Source organism: Plecotus auritus (assembly GCF_963455305.1).
Source record: "Plecotus auritus genome assembly, chromosome: 5".
Taxonomy (NCBI): Eukaryota; Metazoa; Chordata; class Mammalia; order Chiroptera; family Vespertilionidae; genus Plecotus; species Plecotus auritus.
In genome coordinates, this window is record NC_137776.1 from 177,790,184 (window position 1) to 177,817,135 (window position 26,952).

General features: G+C 58.8%; 1 protein-coding gene across 2 annotated transcripts in view; it reads left to right on the forward strand.

The window, feature by feature from the left end:
* Nucleotides 1-26,952, forward strand: part of NEK6 (NIMA related kinase 6) — a 67,240-nt gene that overhangs the window by 11,468 nt on the left and 28,820 nt on the right. For both annotated transcript variants that reach the window (XM_080669373.1, XM_080669374.1), the window contains exon 2: nt 24,640-24,758. In XM_080669373.1, the coding sequence (XP_080525499.1) occupies nt 24,669-24,758 (90 nt within the window). In that variant the 5' untranslated portion in view covers nt 24,640-24,668. The remainder of the gene's footprint in view (nt 1-24,639; nt 24,759-26,952) is intronic.

Genomic DNA, 26,952 nt, shown 5'->3' on the forward strand with positions numbered 1-26,952 from the left:
GGTACCTGGAGCCCCACCCTGTGGCTGGGTGTGTGAGCTCCTCTGACCCCAACCTTCCCCAGCCCCTGCCAAGGATGGAGGGCGGCAGAGATTGCTGGGCTGGGGAGGGAAGGCTGGCCACAGGTGAGCTGAGGCTCCAAGCCCCAGCACGTGCACCTTTGTCCCACCAGACTTCACTTAGAAGCTCAAGGACTTGCAAGATGTGAACACAGACCTTGAAATCCCAAGCACGGGCTCCCTTCTGAGGGCAGGCCCGATGCGCTGGCCACTTCCATGTGCCACTGGCCCTGACAGGAGGGCCGTGGCCTCCTCCCAGCAACACCCACATTTCACAGAGAGCATGGCCCCTGCACCTGGCCTCTCCATGGGCTCGGAGCCAGATGTTATTTGAAGGAAACGTCCTTCCGCGAGGCACTGTCACTGGCCCAGGATGTGAGCGCTGTCAGCCGGTCTCCCTCCTCACCCAGGGCCTCTCGTGCCAAGGGCACCGTGAACATGGGCCTCCTCGGAAATGCCCTGCTGATCTAATCCCTCACGCTGTTGCTGGATGTTGTTACATTGACAAACCCGTCCCCTCCGACTTCCCGTCCTTGAGTGAAAGGGTCAGAAATCAAATGACAAGGTTGCTGACCCGCTCGCTCGGGAAGCACGCCAAGCAGATGGTGCCCTGGATATCAGAGAGGGTGGGGAGCTCGGATTCCACCAGCCACCCACGCTGTTCCCAGCCCTGAACTTGGGGGTCTGGCAGCCACAGGATGTGGATGTCTGGCCACTCTGGAAACATGACTGAGGGAGGCTCGGGAGAGTTAGCTATGCTTCTTATTCGGTACCTGCTGTGGGCCAGGGACCTGGCCAAGGGTTTTACCTGTGTTGCCGTAGTTAATCCTCACAACTTTGGGCTGACCCCATTTTTCAGATGAGGATAACTGAGATTCAGAGAATGAAGCCCAAAGCCACACCATTTAAAAACAGTTGAACCCAGGCCCAGCTGACCCCCAAAGCCAGTGTCCTCTGCATAGTCCCAGGCATGGCCGGCTGGCTGGGGTCACTGCCTGGCTGAGCCTCTGACCGCACCGTCTGCTGCCTGTGCGTGGGGATGGGCCAGGAGCCAGACCTCAGCCGCTGCCTCTGAGCAATCACCCTTCTTGGCAGGGAGTGGGTCCCGAGACTCCAGGTCCAGCTTTATTCCTCCGAGATCCAGCCAGCCCCGTGGCCATACTTAGGCCCAGAGATGGAGGAGGCAGGCAGTGGGGTCTGGACACATCTGGAGACAAGTCACTTCTCCACCTTTTGCTCACCGGTCTCCTTGGCTTGTCACTTCCCCCGGGGGCCCTCCGTTTTCTCACTTGCAAAGTGAGGGGTAATCTCAGTTGCTGCCTGTGGGGCAGTGTTCATGACCCAGTGAGAGAAGCTTGTGCACCACAGGCACACAGCCATGGGTGGCACTTTCGTGTGGATAATAAATGACACTGTGGAGTGAGGCCTGCAGCTCGGTGCACCCATGACGCTCAGGAGCACCTTCCACACTGGGACACATTGGAAATCACAGCCCAGAGCCGCCCTCCCCAAACAGGTCATCCGCTCCTGCTTTGCTTGGTCATTCGTTCATCCAACAGAGCCGGGCACTGTTCTCAGCGCATCATGAAGACACAGAATGGAGCTGGCGTGCTGGGTGGGGAGGGCAATCATGAGCAGGAAGTGAATAAAGTGTGTTCAGTGTTACTGGTCTGCGTGTTGCAGACAGATGGACAGGGCCGTGGCCTGGCGGGGGGGGGGGGGGGCGTGGTGTCTCCGGGCTGCCTGGTGGAGTGATGCACCCCCCAGTGTCTCTCTCCCCTCCCAAGGCGGTTGCTGGGGATGTAACATGTGCCTGTTGCGCAAGGTCCCGGCTCTCCCATGGGCCGGGATGGCCTCTCGGGCTTCCTTTGCCTCAGGTGTTGGAGAAAGTGGCTTCCCCAGTGTGAATGTGGGAGTTTCTCTCAGGCTCTCCCAGGACTCCGCTGCTCTCTCACAAGGCCGCTGGTCCCCAGGGCCATCGGGCAGTCTCTGGCCATGTGCTATCACTTGGACTCCTCTCTGTGACCCCGTGACCAGGCTCCGTTGGTCCTAGACCAGGAAAGGGAAGCTGAGCGAGGCTGGGTCCTTTGTTCAAGTAGGTTTGTGGCCGAGCCAGGATTTGAGCCCAGGCCTCTGGCTCCTGGAACACACAGCCTAAACCAGGGGTGGGCAAACTTTTTGACTCGAGGGCCACAATGGGTTCTTAACCTGGACCGGAGGGCCGGAACAAAAGCATGGATGGAGTGTTTGTGTGAACTAATATAAATTCAAAGTAAAGGAGCGGAGGGGAGAGCAAGAGAACCCTCCGCTCTTTCGGCTCCGCGGGCCGGATAGAACAGCCGAACGGGCCGGATCCGGCCCACGGGCCGTAGTTTGCCCACGGCTGCCCTAAACCAATCCGCTCTAGTGTGAACGGATGTTTTTGTCTAAACAGCCAAAGCCCACAGGTTCTGCTTACCGTAGCATATGCTCCACACGCACCCACGATGTGTGGTACCTGCAGGGTGGTACTGGGTGTTGTGGGAGGGTGTGGCCGAGAAGCACAGAAAGGTCGTGGGCGCTCAGATTGGCCGAAGGGACCGTTTGCCCTGGGAGCTGGGTTGCTGCAGAGCTGTGAGGTGGATGGGCTTAGCCTTGCTTGGGGGATAAGGAGGCGGCGGCCCAGAGAGGTCCCACAGCTTGCCAAGGTCACACAGCCCCGGGCAGCCCGACTCCACGGCCACTTGCTCTGCCCGTGGTCAACCACAGCTGCTTCTGTCACGGGGTCGGCCTCCACCCTCATTTTGCACTTGGACCAGCCGAAGCCCCAAGAACCCTTTGGCAGCTTGATCCCGAATGGGAGAGAAGGGTGGTGAGCCCGTTTTGTAACTGGAAATGGACGCCCATTCTGCAGAGAAGTTGCCGCCGATGGCTCTCCTGGCAGGAGAGGACCTGCGAAGCGACAGTGTGTGATGAGGGCCTGTGGGCGTGACGGGGAGGGGCTGTGTCAGGGCTCCCCCCTGGGACCGACGGGAGGGCCTCGGGTTTTATGGCATCTGGGACAGACAAGCCTCTGAAAGGAAAATGTTCCCACAGCTCCCCCATCCCACCGTTGGCAAACAGTCCTTAAACGGCGAAGAAACCGCCGCGTTCACAACATGGTGAGCCGGCGTTCGGGCCCGTTTATTTAAACCCGGAGTCGACGAGGCTAAAGACTGCAGCTCGCCACCCGCTGCAGCAGGGGAGCGCGGTCTTCAGGGCTTCCTTCCCATTACGGGTTTTTGTTGTATATCTGTAAAATGAGGCTTCTGCTGGCAAAAGCAGGTTTTAGCGAGTGCAGCAGCTCTTTCAAGACCTAATAAGGCCCCAAAGGAGGGTGTGTTCCAGCCACACTTTCCTTCCCCCCGGGGCGGCCGCTTCCGCAGGCCTCCTGCGCACACTTTGGGCACTGCGTACCATCCGTCTTGCTTCCCATTAACAGAATTACCGTCATCGCTTCTGCAGGATGAGATGGGCCCTTTGGAACCGCCTTGGGGACAGAGGCAGGAGCCCGCCGAGCAGTTTTGCTTAGAGGAGAAAGGAAGGAAAAAAAGGAGAGACGGAGAAATACCAACCCCTTACCGATGGGTGGTTCCTTGGGTCCAAAGAGCTTGGGCTGAGGAGGGAAGGGGGACGGGCGGGTCCAGTCGTGTCCTGCTCACGTCCCTGAGAGCCACCCCGGGACGCCTCTTGGAGGAGAGCGGACAGGGCACGTGATGGCCCCGGTTCCCGACACACGTGAGGAGGGCTGGTCACCCGTGCAGCATGGCAGAGCAGGGTGAGGCAGGGAAGGCGGGGGACCCAGCATGAATGGGGCACTCACATATGCCTAGCACGGTGCTGGCCGCTTTGGGTTTGTCTTGGGGAGTGGGTAGCATTGGCTCCGTTTTTTCAGATAAAACAGCAGAAGCCCAGAGAGTCCCCAGATTTGCTTCCGATCACATAGCTCCTGAGTGGTCGCTGTGAGGTCTGTCCATTTTCCTGGGCTGCCCTCTGAGAACAGAGCGAGGACTCCCAGCCCAGATGCCTGTCACCTCCAGCCTGCCCCTGCCTCACCCCCCTTCGGTGGTCTGGTCGGGAGGAGTTAGCCAGATGGGGCGGGCATGCCAGAGGGAGCACCCAGCGTGTGCCGGGGCCCAGAGGCGCAGGAAACGAAGAGGCCTGTGGAGCGGACGTGGGGAATGACAGGTGTCACCTGGGACGGGGGTCAGGCGGGTCAGGAGGCCTTGGCTGCTGAGCTCAGGAGGTGGATAAGGAGAGGGGTATGACAGGAGGCGTTTTAGGAAGATCATTCTGGTGGCGTGTGTGGAAATGGTTTGGTGAGGGTGGGGATGCCAGGAGACTGAGGCTGGCAAGGAGGCCCCGGTGTGGATGCCCCTCTGGCCTCTCCCGGAGCCTCTCGGCTGCCTGTGAGGCCGCCGTTCCACTCAAAAACAATCTTTGGCTTCCTCCCACCCCCACCCACCCAGCCCTTTCCCGCTGGGTGTCAGAGCCAGGTGGGGGGTTTGGGGGGGGGGCGCTCACCCTCACACCCTCAGCCCCTCTCACAGCTTTCCTGTGACAAACAAGGCCGACGCCCGCGACTCGCTGGGGACAACGTGAGAATGAATGATAAAATATGTAAAGCTCGCAGCACTGCTTTGGGGAGGGGAAAACAGTGCCATGGATGTGTTATTTTCCCTAAATCCGGATTTCTGCGTGTCATTTTTTTCTTCCCCGTCAGGGAAGCTGTTTTGACTCCCGGGGATGAGAGGAGCCTGAGTTAATGGGAGAGCATCAGCCGAGCCGCCGAGCCAGTGTCTGCGCGGAATACATTTATCCCCCACTTCCAGGCCGGCTCATTAATCTGCGAGAGCCCAGCCTGACGCCTTTCCTGGGGAGCGCATTGTGTCGTCTCTGTGATTGGATTCCTATTCTCCCTTGATTGATTGACTGACTGATTGGTCTGGAGAAGTCAGAGGAAAGCCGTAAAAACGAACAGCCCTGAGTTTTCCCGTCTGTCTGGGGCGTGTTGTGTGTGTGGGGAGGTGGGCTGGGGTCACCGGTTCCCCTGGCCCCCCGGGAGTCAGCCTGTCTTGGGCTGCCGTGTGGCACACAGCAGGGGGGCTCCTGGCGTCAGGTTTGGAGTGCGGCAGTGGGGCGGGCAGGGAGCACCCCCCGGATGAACTGGCAGTTCCCAGGCTTTGTCCAGGCAGCGTTTTCCATGGAGGCCAGGTCCGCAGGAGGGTGAACCCAGGCTAGCCCACAGCCCCCTGCCCATCTCCTCACAGCCAGGTAAGGCAGGATAGTTCTAGAGGAGTCGGGGTTCTGCCTGCCAACGGGCTCAGCCACCCCCTCCCACCCTGGCCCACCACGGGGCCTGCCGAGCACCCCTTTGGGTGAGGTCCAAATAGTTTTATGTTGAATGGATGAATGGGGGGGACTGGCTGGGTGACTTGATATACCGGGGTCTCGTTTTATCATCACCAGAATTCATGTCTCAGCTGGAGGGACTGATTCAGGGAGGTGAGGCTTTCGGACGAGACACCCAGCAAATACCAACCCGCTGACTCCACCCCTTCTATGGGGCTGTTCCCTCCCCATGCCAGGCTCCCCGAGAGCTGCACGTGGCCTGCCCAGGCCAGTGTCCACACGCCCCCTTCCCTCTGGCTTCCTCCCCGTGAGGGTCGTTCCCTCCTCTGGAGCACCCTGCCCCCATCAGTGCTGGGCAGAGATGGGACAGGTGGGCCTCCTGCGTGCCAGGCGCACCCCGGGCCCTTCGCCTCTGAGTCTCATTGCACAGGTGAGCCTTTTCGGGAGATCTTCTTCCACCTCCAGATCACAGAAGGGAGGCTCAGAGAGGTGATGGAACTTGGGCAAGATTCCCCAGCAAATAAGTGAAGGATCCCCACTTTAAATCCAGGGAGGACAGTGCCTCCTAGCATAGTCCTGCTGGTGGGACTCATTTCTGTTGGCTAACCTGGGGCATGATGCCAGAGGCAGAGCCTTCCCACCAGGAAAGAGCAGGAGTCTCCTAGGACCCGGCAAGATGGGGGGCACCCCCTTGGCTCCCTGGGAAACGTGGGGCCATCAGGGTCCCAAACCAGCCCAGCCAGTCCATACAACCCACTCCTGCCTTTCTCTTTCCGGCTTCGGTTGCCCCTTCCCCCACCCGGGAGGCGGGGAGGCGGGGAGGCCCCTGCTTATCGGCTGAGTGCTGATGGTGTGCTAAGCAGTTTGCTGCACAGTCTGATGTAACTTTCCCAACCACTCTGTGAAGCAGGTCCCCTTATTGCAGGATGGCCCACTCCCTGCCTGCCTGTCCCTCCCAGGATGCTTTGCTGTCACAAGAACAGACTTTCCTTTATCCACCTCTTGGGGGGCAGGTGTGCCTGAGACAGTGCTTGGCTCCGTGAGCCTCTCAAAAAGTACTTGATGACAGAATGAATGAACCCCGTTTTGTTTGGTTTTGTGTGTGTGTGTGTGTGTGTGTGTGTGTGTTTTTAAAGAAAACTGAGGTCCACGGAGCACAGACCCTGCCTGCTGGGGCCTCTCTCACTGACCGCTTTGGGCCTGGAATTCCAGGTGCGCCTGTCTGTGTCCCCGAAGGTCCACGCTGCCCAGAGAAACTTCCAGTCCACACTTGTGGCTTTGGATCGGCTCAGAAAAAGCGTGTCCTGTGACTGCTCAAGGAATCTGGGCATTTAGCCCAGAAAAGAGTGTGTTTCCTGGCTTCCTAAGAACTGGGGCCCACCCTGCCCCTGGCCTGGGCGTGCAGAGCGGGAGGGAGGGAGCAATGGACTCCGGCCTGGAAGGCGACGGCGTCAGACCTTATCATCAGAGGTTTGCTGCCCTGCGCCTGAGACTGTCCGGCAGGATCACGCCTGCAGGGCCATTCGCCTGAGCTCGGGGCACAAGTTCCACAGCCTCCGGGCACCTCTGACTCGGGATCAGTGCTCTTGAGTTACTAGAAAAGCATTCCTCGTGCTCAGACACATCCTTGTCCCTGGGGTGGCTCTCCCGGCACACCTCACTGGTCACCACGAGGCAGATGTGGGCGCGACGTCCACCCAGCACAGGGTGACCCGCTTCTGGTGGGTTATCAGGCCGCCAGGGCCAGATGTTTCGAAAGCCAGGCATCTGGCCGCTCCCTCCGAGGCTGGCGCGGGTTTACGAGGTGTCTTTGAAGGGAGCTGGAGTCATCGCCGTGATGCCTGCCCATTGCGTAATCCCACGATTTGGTTTTCTTTTCAGAAGAAGGGTCAGCGCTTCTCTCTCCCTCCCCTGCTTTTCATTTTCATTTTATTTTCCTCCTGCCCCCTCCTTCAGACTGGCCTGGAATGCCTCCTCCCTCGGGCTGAGAGATGCCCCAGTGCTCAGAGGGGACTAACCAGAATTCCCCACCAGGTAACTGGGATATACTGGTTAAATTTTTAAGACGGACAAAACCTCTCTTGTGTACTCACAGGAGCGAGGAGGAGGCCAGAAAATAATCACCCAGAGGACACATGACTTGAGCCAGTTTGCTGGTTCCCAGGCCCGCCCCCCGCGTTCTGTGAGAGTGTCACCGATCCGTGTGAGCAGAGCCAACTTCAGGCAGGCTTGGCATTGGCTACTTTTCTTACGTCCTTCAAATGCAGGATGGTGATAATAGATGGAAATTTTATCCAGAAAAAGTTGGCGACTTTAGGTTCGGCTTTTGAGTGTGAGGGAAGCTTGGCGGGCCTGTGCAATCTCCAGGCCTGGGAGCCCCTGGTGCGTTTCCCTTGTGGCGCCAGAAGCCGAAGTTGAGCCGAGGAAGCTCTGGGTGAAGTGTGCAGGCTGGAGAGTGAGGCCAGCTGCAGCCGCACGTGCAGGCTGGCTGGGCTCCGGGCTGGGCTGCGAGACAACTTGATTCCAAGGGCCAGCTTAACAAAGTACCACAAACGGTGTGGCTTAAGACAACAGAAATGCACTCTCTCACAGACCTGGAGGCCAGAAGTCCACACTCAAGGTGTCAGTAGGGTGGGTTCCCAGAGGTGCTGAGGGAGACTGTCCCAGGCCTCTTTCCCGGCCTCCAGTGGCCACCAGTAACCCTTGGCGTCCTTGGCTTGGAGACATAGCACTCCGCTCTGTGCCTCTGTCATCACGTGGACTTCGCCCCGTGTGAATGTGTCCAAGTTCCCTTTTTCTTCTAAAGACACCAGCCATTGGCCCTAGCTGCTTTGGCTCAGTGGATAGAGCCTGCATTCTGAAGGGTCCTGAGTTCGATTCCGGTCAAGGGCACATGCCCACGTTGTGGGCTCAATCCCCAGTAGGGGGCGTGCAGGAGGCAGCCAAACAACAATTCTCTCTCATTATTGATGTTTCTATCGCTCTCTCCCTCTCCCTTCCTCTCTGAAATCAATAAAAATATATTTTAAAAAAGATACCAGCCATTGGATTAGGGCCACGCAAATCCTATATGACCTCATCTTACCTTCATTACATCTGCAGAGACCTTATTTTCCAATATGGCCACATTCCCAGGTTTCAGGTAGATGTGAGTTTATAGATCACTCTTCAACCCAGGACAGAGACCCAGAGGTGAGGAAGAAGGCCTGTCTGGATAAGGTGTTGCAAAGCGTGAAGATGTTGAAGTGTCTGTGGCCATTTAAGTTGGGTTAAAGCAGGGTTCCCTGGGGGGCCCCCCAGGCCACCTGTTCACCAGTGGATGAGGATGGCACGGAAGCAGCACAGTTGTGTCAGGCATGCTCCGTGCCAGGCACTGGGCTGGGGCTGAACAGGACAGACCAGCAGACACAAGGTGCTGGCTGACATTCCTGTGGAGGAGACAGACGCACCCAGGACGCAGGTCAGGGTTGAGAGCCGTCACCACGCAGGGCCAGGTCTGAATAGACTCAGAGAATCCAGGAGCTGACCTGGCCAGGGGTTCTCTGTGTCCTAGACTTGTTTATATGCTCTAATGCAGGTGCCAGAGGCGAGCAGATCGGTCCATGTTCGCACGCTTTTCTTAAACACGGGCCATCAGCATTTAGTCCTTCGGCAGCATCGGCCAGGACAGCTGAGGGCCGGGAACCTTCAGCACTCGGCACAAGCCCAGCTCTGGCCATGCTCCTTTGGGTCGGGGGAGCAGCCCCTCCCGTGATGATCAGAACCCGCCATTCCCCGTGGCGCCTGACCCTGCATCCTCCGCCTGCTTCGTGGATAAAGGTCAGGAAGGAGGGATCCCGGCTGTTTCCATCCCCCAGGGACCCTTATCTATTTTGGCAAAGGCTCTGTGGTCAGACGTTTCTGGATTTGCGTCCCAGCCCCGACACCTCGTAGGCAGTGATCTCGAGAAAGCAGGACCCAGGACCTCTCTGCCCACGTCGCCTCGCCTGTGAAACTGGGGTCATGATTCCAGCCCTGCCCTTCTCAGGAGAATTAGGGGAGTGAGTTAGAGGTCGTAACCACGATGTAGGAATCCTTCCAGTGCCTAGCACGGAGCCTGACCCACTGCGGGAGCTCGATAAAGGCTCAATAAGAGAGTGTATCTTCCAGCATGGTCTCTGAAGAGGGAGATTCTGTAGGCATCTCCTTCCTCCTGTCTGTGGGCACGCAGTTACCTGAGGTGACTGGGGCAGGGTGCCGAGGTCATGAGGAAAGATGCTGCCAAACTGCCTCTGGGGCTTTGAATCATCATATGGCCCTTTGAGTAAAATCACACGTAGGCTCGGTGCAGGGGGAAGCAGAGTGGTGCGCCAAGGAGCCCTGGAGAGCTGAGTTCTGGGCCTGGCTTTGCTCCCTTACTAGCCATGGGGCACATGCTCACGGCGCCCTGTCGGTCCTGCTGAGCACCCCTCCCTCTGCAGACCCGAGGCCACTGTGGCCACTGGGCCCCTGTCCCACAGCTAGTGCGGGCTTGCCTAGTCTCCAGGCCTTTGCACGTGCTGTGCCCTCCGCCTGGAGTGCCCTCCCGCTTCTCCACTGTCCACTGAGTGAGCAGACAGTCGAATGTCCTCGGACACATCTCTCCTCTGCCCTGAGCCTCAAATGCAGATTGTAGACCGGTGGATTCCTCGGGGAGACATGAGGCCTCACATGCATGGATGCAGGGTTTCTCCTGCTCCCAGGCACTGACGGAAGCGTGGCAGCGACTGCCGGCATGTTTAACGATTGTCTGCCGCTGACACAACAATATGAATGACGTGTAGGGGTTTTCTGGGGGTTCGGCATATTCCCAGTGAATGGATTCCAGAGTCTTTGAAAAGGCAGGACGAAGGCTGCCTCGTGAAGCTGTTCTGACTGCAGTTGGGCCACCTCGTCCCCACCTGTCCCTCTGCCGGCATTCTTTCCGTGCCTGCGGAGGGCTGAATGTGTGCATCCGGGGCCGACACGAGACGTGCACCTGCCCACATAGCTCTCGGTGCTGCCCCGTCTGCCCAGGGCTCCTCCTAGTGGTGCAGACAGCAGGTTCCGTTGGGGCTCACCCCCACTTTCTGCACTCCGGGCGGGCACCAGATTCCAAGCCCCACCTCTGCCAGATGTGCACCGCTGAGCCTCAGTTTCCTCATCTGCAAAATGGAGATAGTCACACCCACCTCAAGGGAGTGGCAGGTGGACCCTGGTGCAGTGCGTGGCCTGGGGTGGAGGCCCACGCTGTGGGGCTATTCTCCTTAGCATGAGAGTTCCTTACTCGAGAGATCTGAGGGAAGCAGATCGGCAGTCTGTGTGTTGAAGCCAAAAGTCTGCTGTCGGAAGAATTTTGCTTTGGATGACAAGCCCAGGTTTTGGGTCAGAACCGTATGCCGTCAGGGATGTCACGGTCGAGCATCCAGGCCTATTTTCTAGGCTTGGTGAGCACCCAGGCCTTTGAACCTTCCCCGTGGACCGTCCCAGGTCAGGCTTCTGGGGCTCTCCCGCACAGCTGGGCTGCATGGCGCGTTCTGGTAGCATCGTTTCCACAGAGCAGCCTGTCTGGCTATGAATAGACGTTTCTTTGTCTCTTTCTTGGACGCCTGAATGGCCGTCTCCCTCCTGCAGTCCCAGAGGCGGGCCTGGGTTAAAACTCCAAAACGGACATCAGAGCGGGGCCATCCATTTCTCCTCCGACCCGTGGCTCCCAGCGAGGCTCAAAGAGTGGGCCGATGGCCGCCGTGAGCTGGGCGTCTCCCGAGGGTCCCCTGCGCTGTGGTTATAACGGCTGCTGAGCAACCCGAAGGAATCAGTTCACGGAAAAGGCAGCAGCGTGGAGCAGCCGCCAGAGTTGAGGAGGATGGTCTGTGTCTCCAGAAACGGGCCTGCTGGCAGCCATACCACAGATGCCGAGCCCCCGAGACAGGAAGGCCACCCGGGACGAGGGAGCAGCCTGCCGCAGGCCCGAGGGCCGCGTGGCCTGGCGTTAGGAGCATGGGTCTGAAGCACACTACCTGGCTTCCAATCCCAGTTCTTTCTCCTACACTGGACAGCGGCCTGGCCTTTTTATGCCTCAGTTTTCCCCTCTGTAAAATGGAGTTGATGTACTACGGGGCGGGGCGGGGGGATGCATTAGAACAAGCATTGATGGGCAGTAAATAAAAAAGGATAAATTGAGGCCCGGAAAGGTCCGTGGTCACCCAGAAAGTCACTGGGGGCAGCCAGGCTCACACTCATGACTTCCAGTCTCGTGGACACCCCCCCCCCTTCCCCCTCAGTCAGACGTTTTCAGCTCTGCCTTTTGCAAAGGAAATCTCGTGACCCTTCAGCCGGCAAGAATTCAGACTGCCCAGAATTTCAGAAACCTCTTTGGGCTGGCCAGGGGCCTTGTTGCAGTTCTATTCAGCTGCTAGTTCTTTTTTTTTTTTCCCTCTCCTTTTTTTCTTCATTTAAAGCTCTAGAGGGTCTCTCCTTTCCTTTCTCCCAAAATAGAAAAAGCAGCCTTTGACACACTTAGGTCCCGCTGTGTGTCCCCGAGCCACCCTCCTCCCGTCTGGGCCTTGTGCTCCCCATCTGTGAAATGAAAAGGTGCCCCCTTGACAGATGGATGGCCCCCACCTGCCAGCCTGTAACTGCATTGAGGACAAGCGAACTGAGAGGTGCCACCGGACGCGGGTGAGTGCTGACTCAGCGAAAGCGGGTGACGCATCCTTCTAGGAAGTGAGGTGAAACCCACCAGAAATGCTGCCCGCTTCCGCCCGCCTCCCAGTTTCAAAGGTTATTTGAGTCATCAGCGTTGTCTACAGCCCTCTCGCTCTCCTGTTTCAGCTGAACGCCCTCCTCTCCTCTGTGCTGAGGCTAAGGTGGCCAGATGCGTCCCATCTGCAGGCCTCCTGGGCGTCAGAACTGGGGGGCTTGGTGGTGTCCTGCTCTCTGCTGGGCACCCAGCCCCCAGCTCTGGAGCTGCCAGCCTTGTTAGGAATCCCGGCTCTCAGGCTGTTGATACCACCCCTCTGAGCTTCAGCCCCCTCATCTGTGAAATGGGTGGAGGAGCCCTGCCAGCTCAAAGCAGGTGGGCAGGAGTCCTGGCTCGGCTCACTCCCCTCTTCCTGCCTGCCCAAGAGGCTGGGCCTGGGAATTCAGAGATGGATCCGTGGTGGGCCTGCTACCCCCTTGCATGGGCCTAGGGCAAGTCATACCCACCCTGAACCCCATTTCCTCGTCTCAACCATGCGCATATTTCCTGCTCTGGCCACCTCTCAAAATTGTCATGAGGCTTCATAAGATGATGTGGGTAAAATTCCTCTGCAGGTGATCAAGAACTAAGAACTGTTCGGATGTAAAGAATCTGATATTTGTCTTCCCCTGGGGCATCTCTGTATCCCTGTCACTCAGACAGGGTCTGGTACAGAGTAGGTGCTCAGTGAGTGTTGAATGAATGAATGAAAATAGTTATCACTTATTAAGTACCTGCTACAGACCAGGCATCACCCAGGGAACTTTCCATAAGATCCTATAATCTCACAACAACCCCAGCAGTTCAGGTATGTCCCCATTTTACAGATAAGAAAGTTGAGGATCAAAAAGTGCAATAACATTCCTGAAGCCACACAGCAAGTGGTTGAGGAGGTCAGGTTTCACCTCTTACTCTTAAGTCCATGTGTCCTTCCAGCTCCCCAGGGTATGCTGGTAAGTGGCTAACAGTTCCCGGGCAGAGGGGCAGGGTGGGGGGAGATATTTGTACAAAGCTCTAATTTGTAGCATTTGCTAATTTCCATGGTGCAAATATTCCCACTGGGCCAGATTTCCGGCAACCAGCCCTCTCCCACCAGCGCTCCAGGCACTCCCTGGGGTCTCAGTACCACACAAAGTCATGAGAGGGATAGATGGGACCCAAAGACGGATCTACAACCCCTCGGATGGAACATTAAGGTCTGCCAGCCCCGCTGTGTGCGATATTCCTGCCAGGCCCGGAGCAGAGCCCTGTAAACGCTGGGATATAATGGACAATAAAAGTCGCCGGAAAATAGTGGGTCTCCTAGGACCGCTGTCATCCCTGCCACACGCTGCCTGCCGGAAACACGGGCCCTGTGATCATGAGGCACGATCGTCATGTAAATATATAGGGTCTCTCGCCAGCCGCGGGCCAAGATTTATTTTATTGAGACAGTGGGAGGAGGGGAAGACGGCTCAGGTTCATCGTCCTGGTAACTTTGTGAAATGCTCTGCCATCACTTCCCAGCTTCTGGGAGGACGCAGCAGGCGCCGGTGTGGCCTCTCCCAGCCTCCTCCTGAAGGGGGTTCCTCAGAGGGGGCGGGCGGTGCACAGACCCAAGGGCCTGGGTGGCCACGAGACTGGGGTCCCCTAGAGAATGAGGACCAGACTTACTGTGACAGTTGATTTGCTGAGCAGGTTGTCAGATATGTTTGTCGCAAGGATGTTGATGTTGAATGAGCACTGGTTTTTTATAATGATAACTAGAGGCCTGGTGCACGAATTCGTGCATGAGTGGGGTACCTCGGGGTGGCCTGTGGGGATCAGGCCCCAGCTCATGCCCCCAGCCTCGCAGCCCCACAGCCCTGCCTGTCACCGCCCCCCCTCACCTGCTCCACCATCCTGTCTGCAGGGTAATTGATTGGGGCTGGGCCTCCCCACCCCCACCCCACCTGGCTCCCTCAGCGCCTGGGAGCCTGGGGGGGGGGAGTGGTCCTGCCCCCCCTACCCCCCCGCTGCTGCTGGTCACCGTCTATGGGGCGATTGGCAGGGCAGTTGGGCCCCTGCTTGCACCCACCTTGGCCTGGCGCCACCCGCTCTCATCGGGGCGGCAGCGCCTCCACTGCCACCCACTGCCAGCACCACATCATTGACACCCACGATGTTCTGTTGCCACCCCCTGGTGGTCAGCACACATCATAGCAAGCAGTTGAACTCCCAAGGGGACAATTTGCATATTAGGCTTTTATTATATAGGATAGGATAGTAATCATAATAGTAGCAGCAGGCATATTTATTGAGCTCTTGTGTATACCTAGGCCCTGATGGTCCTGGGCTGGCATTTTGTCTGCATGTTCTCCGTCCTCATAACAACCCCATGAGGCAGGTCCTTTGTGCCCCCCTGTTTACAGAGCGGGAAACTGCAAAGAGGTGACCACGGGCCTGACCAAAGCTCTCGTGGCTGGACAGAGGCAGCATAGGATTTAAACTTGGGGCTCCTAGAATCCAGAGCCTGTGCTCTGTCTCCTCACTACCTGGCCCTCTGGTCCCAGATCAAATGCCACCACCTCCCTGCAGCCCCCCTTGATTGACCCACGTTGGACTCAATGGCCCCTCCTTTGATTCTGCAACATAGTTAAGCACTGTGATCTGGTCCTCACCACGACCACCCATTTGGTTCCTTCCTGAGGGCGGGAGCCCAGGTAGAGGGCTTCCAGGCAAGCCAGGACTCAGGCCTGCATTTCATCCAGGCTCTGCCTCTCTCCAGCTGTCACATGACCCCAGAGCCTCAGTTTCCAGATTTGTCAGGATGCCAGAGCCCAGTTTCACGGCCACCAGTGAGTCGCATGTCCTCCCATCAGCAGCACAAAAAAACGTCAGCACAGGAAGGGCCCTTCTGCACCACGGAGCCTGGCCCACCCATGTTGTGGGTGGAGAAACTGAGGCCCAGGGGTAGCCCGTGACTTTCCCAAGACCATGCATCTCTATGAGAGTCCCAGACCCTGTGAAGTCCCAGCCATCATGCCACGCACACTGTGGCTTAGAGCAGAAATCACCAACTCCCCATGGGGTGGCAGAACTGGACAGAGGGGACACTGTGCCCTCAGACTGAGCCTCGCTTAGCCGCGTGGGGGTGGGGTGGATGCTCACAGTGACTCTGGAGGCCCTGCGCGTCCGGCCACCTATGGAGGGGACTGGGTGCCCTCTGTGCCCCTCGGCACAGCTCCGCCCTATCTTCTGTGTCCCAGGTCAACAGGCAGGGAGTGACTGACATCACACGTGTGTGCGTGTGCACGTGAGGGCACAGAGGCTGGCCAGAGCCAAGTCAGACTTCTGGAAGGTTCTGGCTGCCTCCAGCCCAGGAGGAAGAGGAAGGCTCCATGGAGCTGGTTCACATGGTGTGAATCCGTACTTTCCCTGCGCGCTGGGCGCTGGGCCCTGTCCTAGGCCGAGCACAGGTGCCCCTCAGAGGCACATCTCTGCCTGGAGGGATTTCCACTCCAGCAGACAGGAGGCTGGAAGCAAAAGAAAACAGTTTAGGCAGAAAGTGCCCATCTGGAGTCTCCTCTGTGAGTCAAGGTGGGTACTGCCCACGTAGCGGGGTCGTGGAGGACAGTCCCTGAAGCGTGCCACCCTCACCAGGGCCTCGGGGGGGGGGGGGCTTGCAAGCCCCTGGATGGATGGCCTGGGCCCGGCCTGGGCCACCCAGGGGGCTGGCACCTGGCGTACCCCAACAGTTGGGCCCAGCTGGAGGGGAAGGTGCGCTGGCAGGTGGCCAAGCCCTGGTGCCAGCTCTGTATGTCCTCCAGGGCCTCAGCTGCCATATGCCTGTGCCAGTCCCAGCGGTTGAGCTCCAGAGGGGGTGGCTTGCGCAGGGTGTTGGTGGCTCCTGTTCGGGAGGAGGAGGTCGGGATGGGCTGGCCTGGAGCTTGCCCTGACCTCCTCCCACATGCCTGCAGGTGCACCAGCCTCCACACCTCTGATCCCACCGTGTCCTCCACCAGAATCCCCTTCCCCTCTGGTTCGAATCCTGCCCATCCCTCTAAGCCATCTCAAACCCCACCTGTTGCGAGACGCTGTCCGTGACCTTGCCTGGCCAGACCCGAGCGCCCCTCAGTCCTCTCCCTGGAGGCATCTTCGTGCTCTGTCCTGGCTCGTGGATATCTGTCCCTGTGTCCCAGGGTTCTCTCCAGCGGGCCCTGTGAGAGCAAGAGCTTCCATCGGTGTCGTCTGGGAGTCAGCACAGGCCCAGCACCCACTAACTGGGTGTCTGTTGTGTGCCAGCCTGAGGCTAAGCACTTTTGGTTCACGTAAAGCCAGGAACCTTCCAGCAGCCGGGGGCGACGCAAACTATTCTGGTTCCTGTTTTACCCTTGAGGACACGGGACACACACAGCTGGGACGTGGCAGATCCAGGACTTGAACCCAGGGCCGCTGCCTATCAAGGTGTTCGTCTCTCCGGCGATAAATGTTTTTGGCTCAGTTCACAAAAGAGAGATGAGGGTAAGCTTTTAAAGGGACAGTAAGAACGTTCATGCTTCTTCGCTTTTGCTGGGCCCCAGTGGGGTGGGTGGGGTCAAGAGACAAGAGAAGGACCCTCGTTGCTCCCAGAGCCCGGGTTGGGTTAATCCTGGGGCTGCTGCCTCTGTTCCAAGTTGCAGTTGGGGGTAAAGGGTTGATAGAGCCTGGAGGGCTGAGCCCTTCACCGCCGGGTGGGTATGGCGTGGGTTGAGGGGGTTGGGTCCTGGCCAGGTGCTGCCACTGCTGAGCTCGTGGCCCTGGCAAGTCTCTTGCTTTCTGCCTCAGTTTCCCGGTGGGTAAAGTGGGGGGGTAGGACTGGCTGCTCCCAGAGTGGACTCTGATTGCATTCCACGCCCACTGGCTGAGGCACACGCGTGCACTCTCTCCAGACTGTCCGGTGTCTGCTGCCACAGACCAGCCCCTGGTGAGCCTCGGACTCCCTGGCGACTATGACAACTTCCATTCGCCACAGAGGTGGCAGCCGGAGCTATTTTTGGAACAGCGTGTGGTGGGGGTTTCCTTTCGGCAGTGGCTGGGCATGGAGTCTCAGGCAGGGGAAGTCCCATGCAGACAGGGCCGGCCCCTCTTCCTTCACCCGCCCTGGCACCGAGAGGCCACCCTCCACCCAAGCCGAGCACAGCTTCCCCGAGCCTCTCAGGAGCCACTTTGCAAGGTACCTGCCTTCGCCCTGCCTCCTGCTGGGGGAACCCCTCACCCTTTTCTGCCACCTTGGGCTACTGGAGGGTGTGCCCAGCAAGTGACAGAGGGTCAGGCCTGGGGGACCCCGGGAGCCTGGGCTGACAGAGCACTCGACCTTGGCTACCACTGGGCCAGTGCCATCAGCCGAACTTGACCTTTGCTACCATGCGGGGGGCGGAGGGGTCACACTGAGTGATCCTCGGCTCTGGCAGAACTCCTGAGGTTACAGGGGAAGCAGAAAGAGCAGTGCTGTCTCGGGGTGGGTGTTGGCTGCTGGGGCCCCTTCCTGATGGCGGAGCGGCGAGTTCTCCACAGAACTTTCTCCCTCCAGGGACAGCTGTTTCCTCAAACCTGAAAACAGGACAGGAGAGAAAATTAGGGGAGGCCAGGGGCTCAAGAACTTGTCCTGGGGAGAGGCTACTGGGTAGGATTATGGGTGCTATCCTGGGCCCAGCGCAAGCTCTTCACAAACACCGAGGCCCTCCAGCCCCCCGGGGCTGCCTCCCTGGCTTCTTCCTCCTGACTTCTGGTGGTGCTGTACCTGGTCCTCACTCCGTAGCCTGCTGGGGCCATAGGGTGAGTGTTTTGGTCTCTGCACTCAAGGAAAACGTGTAGCAGTCAGTGACAGCACAGGCACCAGGGATGTAGAGCCAGGCGTAACTGGGGGAGTCCAGGAAGGCTGCCTGGAAGAAGTGCCCAGGTTGGGCCATGAAGGAGGAGCCAGGTTTGCCTGGAGACAATTCATTTCAGACAGGGAGAAGCAGAGCCTGCCAAGGCCTTGAGGAAAGACCACGTTCACTTCCCTGGAGGGCAGGGCTCCTTGGGATGGCGAGCCTGTCTGAGGGGTCCAGTGCTCCTAGCAGAGTGAGATACCCCAGCTCCATGGAGGTCTGGAAGGATCACCCCACACAAATGAGACTGAAAGTCAGCCTTTGTAAACGTGGGATCTGGGTGCAAACGGTATGCCTTTTACTAGCTGCACGAGTTTGGCAAGTCACCTGACTTCTCTGCACCTCAGTTTCCTCATGTGTGGAAGTGGGGTATCGCAGACGTGGTGGCAGGAATGTGCTGAGGTGCTGCATGTAACTCACTGGCACAGAGACAGGCTCAGCAGTCTTCCTCCTCAAAGGGGTGGGGTGGGAGCCGGGGGAAATGCAGGAAGGCAGGCTCCGACCAGCTGGCCAGAGCTTGCAGTGCCTTCTCAGTCGTGTGGGACACCCCTGGGAAGCTTGGGGTGGGGATCGGCTGGTTGGGATTTGTGTGCTGGAGGGGGGCCTTCCCATGGTGGCCTGGAAGTAGTTGGGTCACGGGGCAGGAGGGAGCCGCTGAGAAGGGGCCAGGCCAGCACAGGGCAAGGGCTCTGGGTGAGTGCAGACTCGTTGGGGGAAAGAATCGGCAGAACTGGATGAAGTCCAGCTGTGGACCGAGGGAGGGCGAGGTGTGGGGTGGAGTGAGTCTGGGTTCCTGCCAAATCCCTGGGCAGACAGGTGACCCGTTGCTAAGATGGGGGCTTGGGAAGGTCAGGCAAAAAATCCAATTTGGGCCAGGTGAGTCTTTGGTGCCGGTGGCTTTTGGTGGTTGGGGTCTGGAGCTCTGGAGAGAGAAGGAGAGGGGTGGGTGATGGGTGAGGAGAGGCGAGCGGCTGGTGCTGGGGGCGTGAGCTGAGCGGGAAGAAAGGCCCATCATCTGGGTGGGCATCGCCCCTCGGCTGTGGCCTCCAGGCTCTGCAGGCCCAGGTGGGAGGCCCGCTGCCCCAGGAGGGTTCGGGGCCTCTCTGCAGTGGCTGCTTGTGGCCCCCTGTCTAAGAGAAGCCAGGCTCCTGCTGGTTACGGGGCCCAGGAATCTGAGCAGCAAGTGTGGCTTTGGGGGTGGGAGCTGAGGGGACCACTCAGGAAACCAGACACCAGCTGTGGCTGCTCCCCTACAGCTCCCAGGCCCCCATGACTGTGAGTTGAGAGCTGGCTGCTTCCTGTCAAGTGATGAATGGGCAACGGCTGCTTATCCCAAGACCAGAAGAGAAGGGAGGCCGGGGCGGGGAAGGAGGGGGGTGGGGGCGGTGCAGCCAGAGCCACAACTCATCCCTTCATTCATGCTCTCTTCCAAGGCTGTGTGGACTGGGGGCATCAGACAGACTTGGTTTCAAGTGTTACCTCCCCTATTGCCTGCTGTGTGGCCATGGGCCCCTCAGTTACCTGGCCGGAACTTTCCCTTCTGCCTCGCATAATGTAGATAATAGCCACCTGGGACTCCTTGGAGCCTCCGTTTTTGCATCTGCAAAATGGGGGTGATGGCTTCTCGGAAGATATCAAGTCACTGAGCTCAGGGGGGCTGCTTGGCAAGGATGTTGGCTGATGCTGAAGCTGGTCTGGCCTTGACACCACCAGTGGCCCAGCTGGAGCTGCCTGTCTCCTTGCGGGGCCGTAGATCGCCACTGCGGAGGGGTGCGTTGGGCAGTGCGGGCCTGTGGGGGCCTCCCTCTGAGAAACCAGCGCAGGGTCTGGCGGCAGCTGAGGCCAAGCCTCCAAGGACGTCTGTGTGGTTCTCCCGAGGGCTTGGCAGAACCTGTCAATCTTCGCCAGCTTCACCCCCAAACAAGGGCAGTGGCGCCCCTGCCTCAGTGGATGCACTGAGCCCTGGCTGGGCTCAGCCCCGTGGTCACCGATGAACCCTGACCGCCTGCACACACATGTGCGGGAAAGGCAGGGACACGCTGTTTCCACTCAGGGCTTGGGAGCAAAGTGACAAACACTTGCGCCCACATGGTTTAAGAATGCGCTTCCAGAAGCCCTACAACACACCCCCCCCTCACACGTATCCCCCACCCTGCCCCAAGCCCGGCCCTTGGCCTGAGCCTTGCTGGTGTCTTGGGTCATCTGGCCCTGGGAGGGGAAGGGCCCCAGGGAGCCGCCGGCCTCCACGAGGTGTGGCATTTGGCAGGCACAAAGGAGGGACACGGCTTTCCCTAGCTGAAGTTTCCAGAAATTGGGAGGCTAAAACCTGACAGCAGGCTTAGTCAGAAAGGCCACTTGGGTTACCTCAGAGCCCTGCCCAGCAGGAGCTGATCCCTTCTAGGAAGTGGCCGGATTAAACCCAAGTCCCCACGTCCCCCTGCAGGAGTAAGAGCCTTGTCAAAGGCCAGGCCGGGAGGAGCCTGTCAGTGGGCTTGGCAAAGGTAGCCGCCGTTCCCAGTGGTCTGCAAACTGCAGCTTGCGAGCCACATGCGGCTCTTTGGCCCCTTGAGTGTGGCTCTTCCACAAAATACCACGTGCGGGCTCGCACGTACAGTGTGATTGAAACTTCGTGGCCCATGCGCAGAAGTCGGTTTTCGGCTCTCAAAAGAAATTTCCATCGTCGTCCTTTTGATATTTGGCTCTGTTGACTAATGAGTTTGCCGACCACTGGCCTAGGTGGTGAAGGTGTTTGCTCCAGAGTCAGCTCAGAGAGGCCACGCCGTGCCGGAGGCAGAGCACGACCTGGGGTCCAACAGCCCTGCTCTGCCTCTCCCCGCTGCGTGACCCCGGGCAAGACCATGGCCGTCTCTGAGCCCCAGCTCCCGCCTGGCACGTGGAGGCGATCACTCCCCGTGGCCCCAGGGTCAGCACTAACGACGATGGGAGCAGCTAGAGCCTCAGAGGGCCGGTGCGTGTGCCAGGCCCTGTTCTACGGCGTTCATGTCTGTTAACGTGTTTAAGCCTCTCAATTGCCCTCCGAGATAGATTTTACTATTGGCCCCATTTCCCAGATGAGGAAACTGAGTACTTAAAGGTCGCCCATCCCCAATAACCCCTGGGCTCCTCCTGATTCGGTCCCTGGGAGTCTGGTAGACACGGCGCGTGCAAACACACACACACACACGCACACGCACACACACACACACACACACACACACACAGGCACACGCGCCCAGAGCCCAGGCTGGGAAGCCACGCCTCGCCCACAGCGCCTGGGAAACGCAGGACCCTCACTCCCTGCAAAGAAAGGCCCTCTCGGAGGTGGCACTCGGTGTGGCCTGCGGCCCTGGGTCTCACATTCCACGGATTTTTGGCCCTGACTTGGGCTTGGCAGCCTGCTCCTCATTGTTCAGCAGCTTGGCAGGAGCCCGGCAGGCAGCTCCCTGTGTTACCCGGAGGTGCCGGCATGTGCTGTGGTTCCTTGCCCTGCTCTCCATGTCCTCCCTCCAAGTCCCTTTGTCTTGATCTTTCTGCGTCTGAGCCCCCTAAGAAGCAGTTTCGGGCAGGAAATTTCTGGGATAAAAGGGTTCGGTTTCTGTTGAAGTACAGACAAAAAAAAGAACGAAAATGCTCTGAAATTTTCTGGAGACTCTGGGACCTAGGAGGGGCTTGGGAGTCAGTGAGGCCTGGCTTCACATCCCCCTCTGTAGCTCACTCGAGACACGACCTTGAGCCTCCGCTCGGAGCCTGATTCCCCAGGATGGATGGGAAAGACCCGGCCCACTGGAAGCTCAGAGCCTTCATTGCCTTGCCCTCCCTCCCTGCCTCTGCCCTTTGGCGTGGCCCTCTCGGGCACTTGGGGGGCTATGACTTGCAGGGGCCTCCTTGGCTGCTGCTTTTCTGGAACAAAGCCCCCCCCCCGACTGGGGAGCATGGTGCCCCACCTTCCATTAGGGTCTGGACAGAAAGGCTCTCAGAACAGGAATTCCCCAAAGCCCAGGGGTCTGGCAGAAAAGGTACGTAGACAGCAGTGCTGTAGCAGCTGGTGCCATCCCACAGGGCAAGGACCATGGGGCCCCAGTGGCGGGAAGTGGCCCACTCAGCACAGATCTCGTTCTTGTTCAGTGGGGAGCCCCTAGACAGGAAGAGAGGATGCTGGGAAGGGCTGTGAGGAGCACAACATGGAGGTTTGGGGCAAAGATGCTTTTGTGTGTTTGAATCCTGGCTCCTCTGCCTGTGACCCGTGTGATCTGGGCAAATCTCTTAGCCTCCTTGTGCTTCAGTTTTCTCATCTGTCAAATGGAACAGTAAGAGACCCTATTCCGTGGAATGGTTCAAATGAGATGGGCTGACAGCTGAGGTGTAGGGAGCAGGGCCAGCATACGATTGTTGGCTTATCATGACTGTTTCTGGTGAGCCTGGGTGAGGGGCCCTCATGTTGCTCCTGTGTGAGGAGCCGGGGGACCCTGAGGCGCTCCTGAGGGCGTGCAGACCACTGCCTCTGAGCTCAGCTGTGGGAGTGCCGTGTGGGGGTGTGGGGAGTGACCTTCGCAAATACCTCCTAGGTTTCTGACCCATGTGACTTGCCCAAGGTCCCAGCTGGGGAGTGACAGGGTCACAACACAACCCAGGCTGGCTGGCCACGGAGGCTGTGTGAGGTGGGACGAGGGAAAGGGAAGCCAGGACTGTTGCACGTGAGGTCTGTGAGCAGGTGAGCAGGTGGGCAGGTGAGCGATGCACCGTGGGCCGTGCCAGTGCTTCTGCGATAAAGACAGAACCTTCCTGCTCAAGACAGCTCTCCCACCTTTCCCAGAGGTCCCCCTAAGGGCAGAGGACGGTGAACATGTCACCCCGAGGGGTCTGGGGGTGCAGCCCCAAGCAGCTGCAGAGCCTGCAGGAGCCTCGGGTTTTATCTTAAAATTCATGCGCATTTTACATTCTGTTCCCTCTGTATCCGGTCTCCTGTCGCACACGTTTCCCCCCAGAGTAACAGCGCTGCCTCGGGAAGCTGCTCGTGTTTATCTGTTTATCCTGGGGCCTTTCGTGCTCAGGTTCTCACTGTGTCACCTGGGGGGAGCGCTCCAGCGTGGAGGCAGGCACAGATGGTGGGCAGATGCTGAGGGGACTGCGGTCCCATCTGCATTTCAGCGGCCTCCGTGGCTCAGGCAGAGGAGGAGGGCGTGGTGGGGAGGGCCCTAGGCCCTGGAGGCCCAGCCGATCCGGCAGTGCAGGGGTGTGTGGCGACAGAGGCCTCAGAAGAACAGGCATAGCGTCACTGTGCCCTCGCTGTGACATTGATTTGAGATAGGAAAAAAGAGACAGCAAGAGCTCTACCTTTATCTGTGTACATCAGGATGAACCACATAAAATGCCGTGTGTGGAAGTCAAAACTGGTTGAGTTTGGGCAGCGTCACAGACAGGAGACCCAGGGGCCGGGCCGGGCCGGGCCGGGCTGGGCAGGAGACTCTCGAGGGGCGCCCTGCCAGCCTGAGTCGTGTGGACCTGCAGCCCGCGCCATGCCGCCGGCTCCATGTGGCCTCGCTTTCTGCCGTCTGCTGTGCGTGCTGGAGAGCAGCGTTACCCGAAAACGCAGATGAAAGGTGTGTGAGGGAGGAGTGGCCCTGGACACGCAGGTCCTGCAGAAACGCTCGTGGGTGAATGAGGGCCTGTCCTCCGAGGAGGAGGCTGCTCCCCTGGCATCCGGAGGGTCACGGGGCTGGGTGGTGTCCTCCTGCGGGCCCCACAGCTGCTTCTGCGTCTGCACGTCTGAGCCTCCATCCCTGCCCCGGGGGTGCTTGTCTGCTGGGAGCCGGAGAGGCTGCCTGGGACACCAGGAGTGGAAGTGATATTGGGAGTGATACTCAGAAGGCCTTCCGCTCAGGCCTGGGCGCATGGTGGCACTCAGGGACAGCTGCTGCGGTTACTATGGCAACTAGTGACTAGCAGCCGAGCTCTCTGGGAGCCTCTGATGTGACAAGCCCTGGAGGTTGAGAGGGTTGCTCCCTGGTGCGCAGAGGCTTGAGCAGGACTGTGAGAGGGACCCATGGCCTTGGCCTTGCAGTCATTGGTGCCCTGGGCCCCGCAAGGAGGGGGACGCAGGGCCCTTCCTGCAGCTGCTGCTTGTGGTCTGGCTCAAGGTCTGCCTCTCCTGACCACCCAGGCTGCCAGCCTGGGGTTATGTGGGACTGATGTTGGGGGACAAGGGTGTAGAACGACCCCCAAGAGGCTTGGAGGACAGCGATGTGGAGAGAACTAGGCTTTGGAGTCTGGCACAAGTGGGGTTGGATCTGGTGCCCCCTTGCTGGCTGGGGCCACCTTTAGACTTTTCCCTGCTGAGCCTCAGTTTCCCCTCCATCCATCAGGGACAATCCTAGCAACCTCGTCAGGACAGCATAAGGGAGGGAAAGTGTGTCACACAGGGTGTCGAGTCCTAGCCCTGCCACTTCTGAGCTGGGTGACCATGGGCAAGGTGCTTACCTGCTGTGCGCCTCAACTCACGCATCTGTAAAATGGGGCCAGCGAAAGTACTTCCTCCGCCCACGGGCTCCGGGAGGAGAGAATGAACAGGCAGATACACAAGAAAGCCCTCGTTTTCTTTTGCAGCCCGTGCCCTTGTGAGGCTGGCATGCAGGATGGCAGGACAGCCCAGCCACATGCCCCACGGAGGGAACCCCAACAGCCTTTGCCACACCCCGGGGCCCGCGCACCCTCCTGACCCACAGGTAAGCCCTTTTCCTCTCTGCAGGGCCTTGGAGTCTCCCAGGAACACATACATCCCTGAGGCTGCTTCGTCCGGGCCAACGGGGGCAGCCCCAGGACAGCCTCCTCTTGCACGTTTCCAGTGATGGGAGCAGAGCTCACTGCCTAACCTAGCCGGCCCTTCATTTCGTTCAGCGGCACTCGGAGAAGCCTCCCTGTGCTGGACTCTGGGGGGATGCCAGGCACTGGGCCTGCCCCTGGTGTTCCATTGTGAATGGAACCGCTTTGTATCGGAGGGATCAGTGCTGCGGAGAAGGATGGACGTGGAGGGAGTTGTGGAAGCGCCGAGGAGAAAGAAGGGTTCGGGGAGATGGGCAGGGAGAACTTGGGGTCAGAAAGAACTTCCTTACTCGGGGCCGAAGTCTGCCTCCCTTCTGGTCGGTACTATGACCCTTTCAGCGTCTTCATCCGGAACCAGCAAAGCGAAGAATCACAGCTTTCCTTCCGCCTGCCTCACCCTCACGTAGACCTTGGAGAGCCGGGCAGACTTTCGCAGCTTTTCCGAAGACAGCTTTTGGGGTTCTGAGCTGCTCGCACACCCCAGGCTGTTCCCTGGGCCTGGAGTGCCCTCCCCAACTCCTCCTCCAAGCCTCAGAAACGCCACGGCTTCTGGGGAGCCTTCCTGCTGCACCCCACCCCTCCTCTGTGCTGCTTCCACACCTGTGCCCAGGCACTGGGTCACGGCCATGAGCACATCCCACTGGGGGACTGGATCCTCGGTCTCCTTCCCTCCTTAGACAGAGAGTCCTCTGGAGCCCCTCATGCCTGCTGAGTTAATACACTGCACATACGTGTAGTGCACCCAGGACGCACACAGACCCATGTCTGTTCTAACCAAGCACGCAGTCTCACGGGAGGGTCACAGAAAAGAATGCAGAAGAAACTCGGAGCCAGTGAAGCTCCAACAAGGCACCTGACCCAAAGCCAGAGAGGCTTCCTGGAGGAAGTGGCCTGCACAGGCCTGGAGGGGACAGAGGGCTTGGGTAGAGCAGGTGGCCCGATGCTGTGGTGTCCCGTGGGCAGCCGGGAATGATGGAAAGTAATTGTCCAGGTTGGCTTTTGTCCCAGGACTGTGAGATCCACGTTAGGGGGAAACCCAGAGGCAGCCACCCTCCTCAGCCACGAAGGATCGTCACAGCTTCCAGCCGCGTAGCTCCTGTCGGAGGACTTCGGGGGCCTGGGTGTGACCTGTTTGGGCAGAGCGGCCGTGAACAGCTGCACAGGTTATACACGGCACAGAGGTGCCTGGAGCCCTTCTCTGGCCCCTGTGCTCTCCTCAGGCCATGCTCCCAGGAGTGGACTGCCTCAGCCCCAGGGAGGAGCGCCTCTATATCAGATTCACGCCGAGGCGACATATGAGCTAGGAGAGTCTGTGTGTGTGTGTGTGTATGCACGCGTGCGCGTGTATACATACACACAAGTGCACAAGGGTCCGAGGGCATCTACACTCTCCATTTCTGTCACGGGCTGAGGTGCAGGGGCCCATTTCCTAGATGGAATTTGGGGAGGTGGATCCCAGAAATCGGGGCAGCCTGTGGACACTGCTGGTCCAGAGTCCACCAGGACATCTCAGCGATGGCTGGGGCAGCGGGGCCTCCTCGGGTAATGTAGCAATTTGTCATATTAAGTCATTCACTAACAATCGAGTCCCCCTTGATTAATCTCCCAGAATTAGCCAGTTGCATTTCAAGCAATTAGGGTTAATTATAGCCTCGTTTGGCAGAGGAGAGAGCCCCGTAATTATTTCACGAACAAGGACGCGCTGGGCTGCGGCGGCGGCGGCGGCGACCGCCATGGCGTCTCGCCGCACATGTTGGAGTGGTAATGACATAGTTAAGTGTAATTAGATACGATTACTCAGCGTTGGCCTGTCGGGGAAGATGCCCCAGTCCTGCCAGGAAGATGCCCCAGTCCTGCCAGGAAGATGCCCCAGTCCAGGTTTGCAGTACCAGGAAGAACAGTGGTGTTGACGCTGGGTCTGCGGACGGTTGGGTTGGACAAAGGACAGTCTGGCACTTTCTGTCTCCTCGTCTGGTATTTAAACGCCATCTGAGGAGATCTCAGGGCCTGAATTTTGTCTGTTTCAGGACAGAGAAACACCTGAAGTTGATGGCGGGGGCATTTTCCTGTATGGTAGGAGGCATTGCTTTTTCCCCG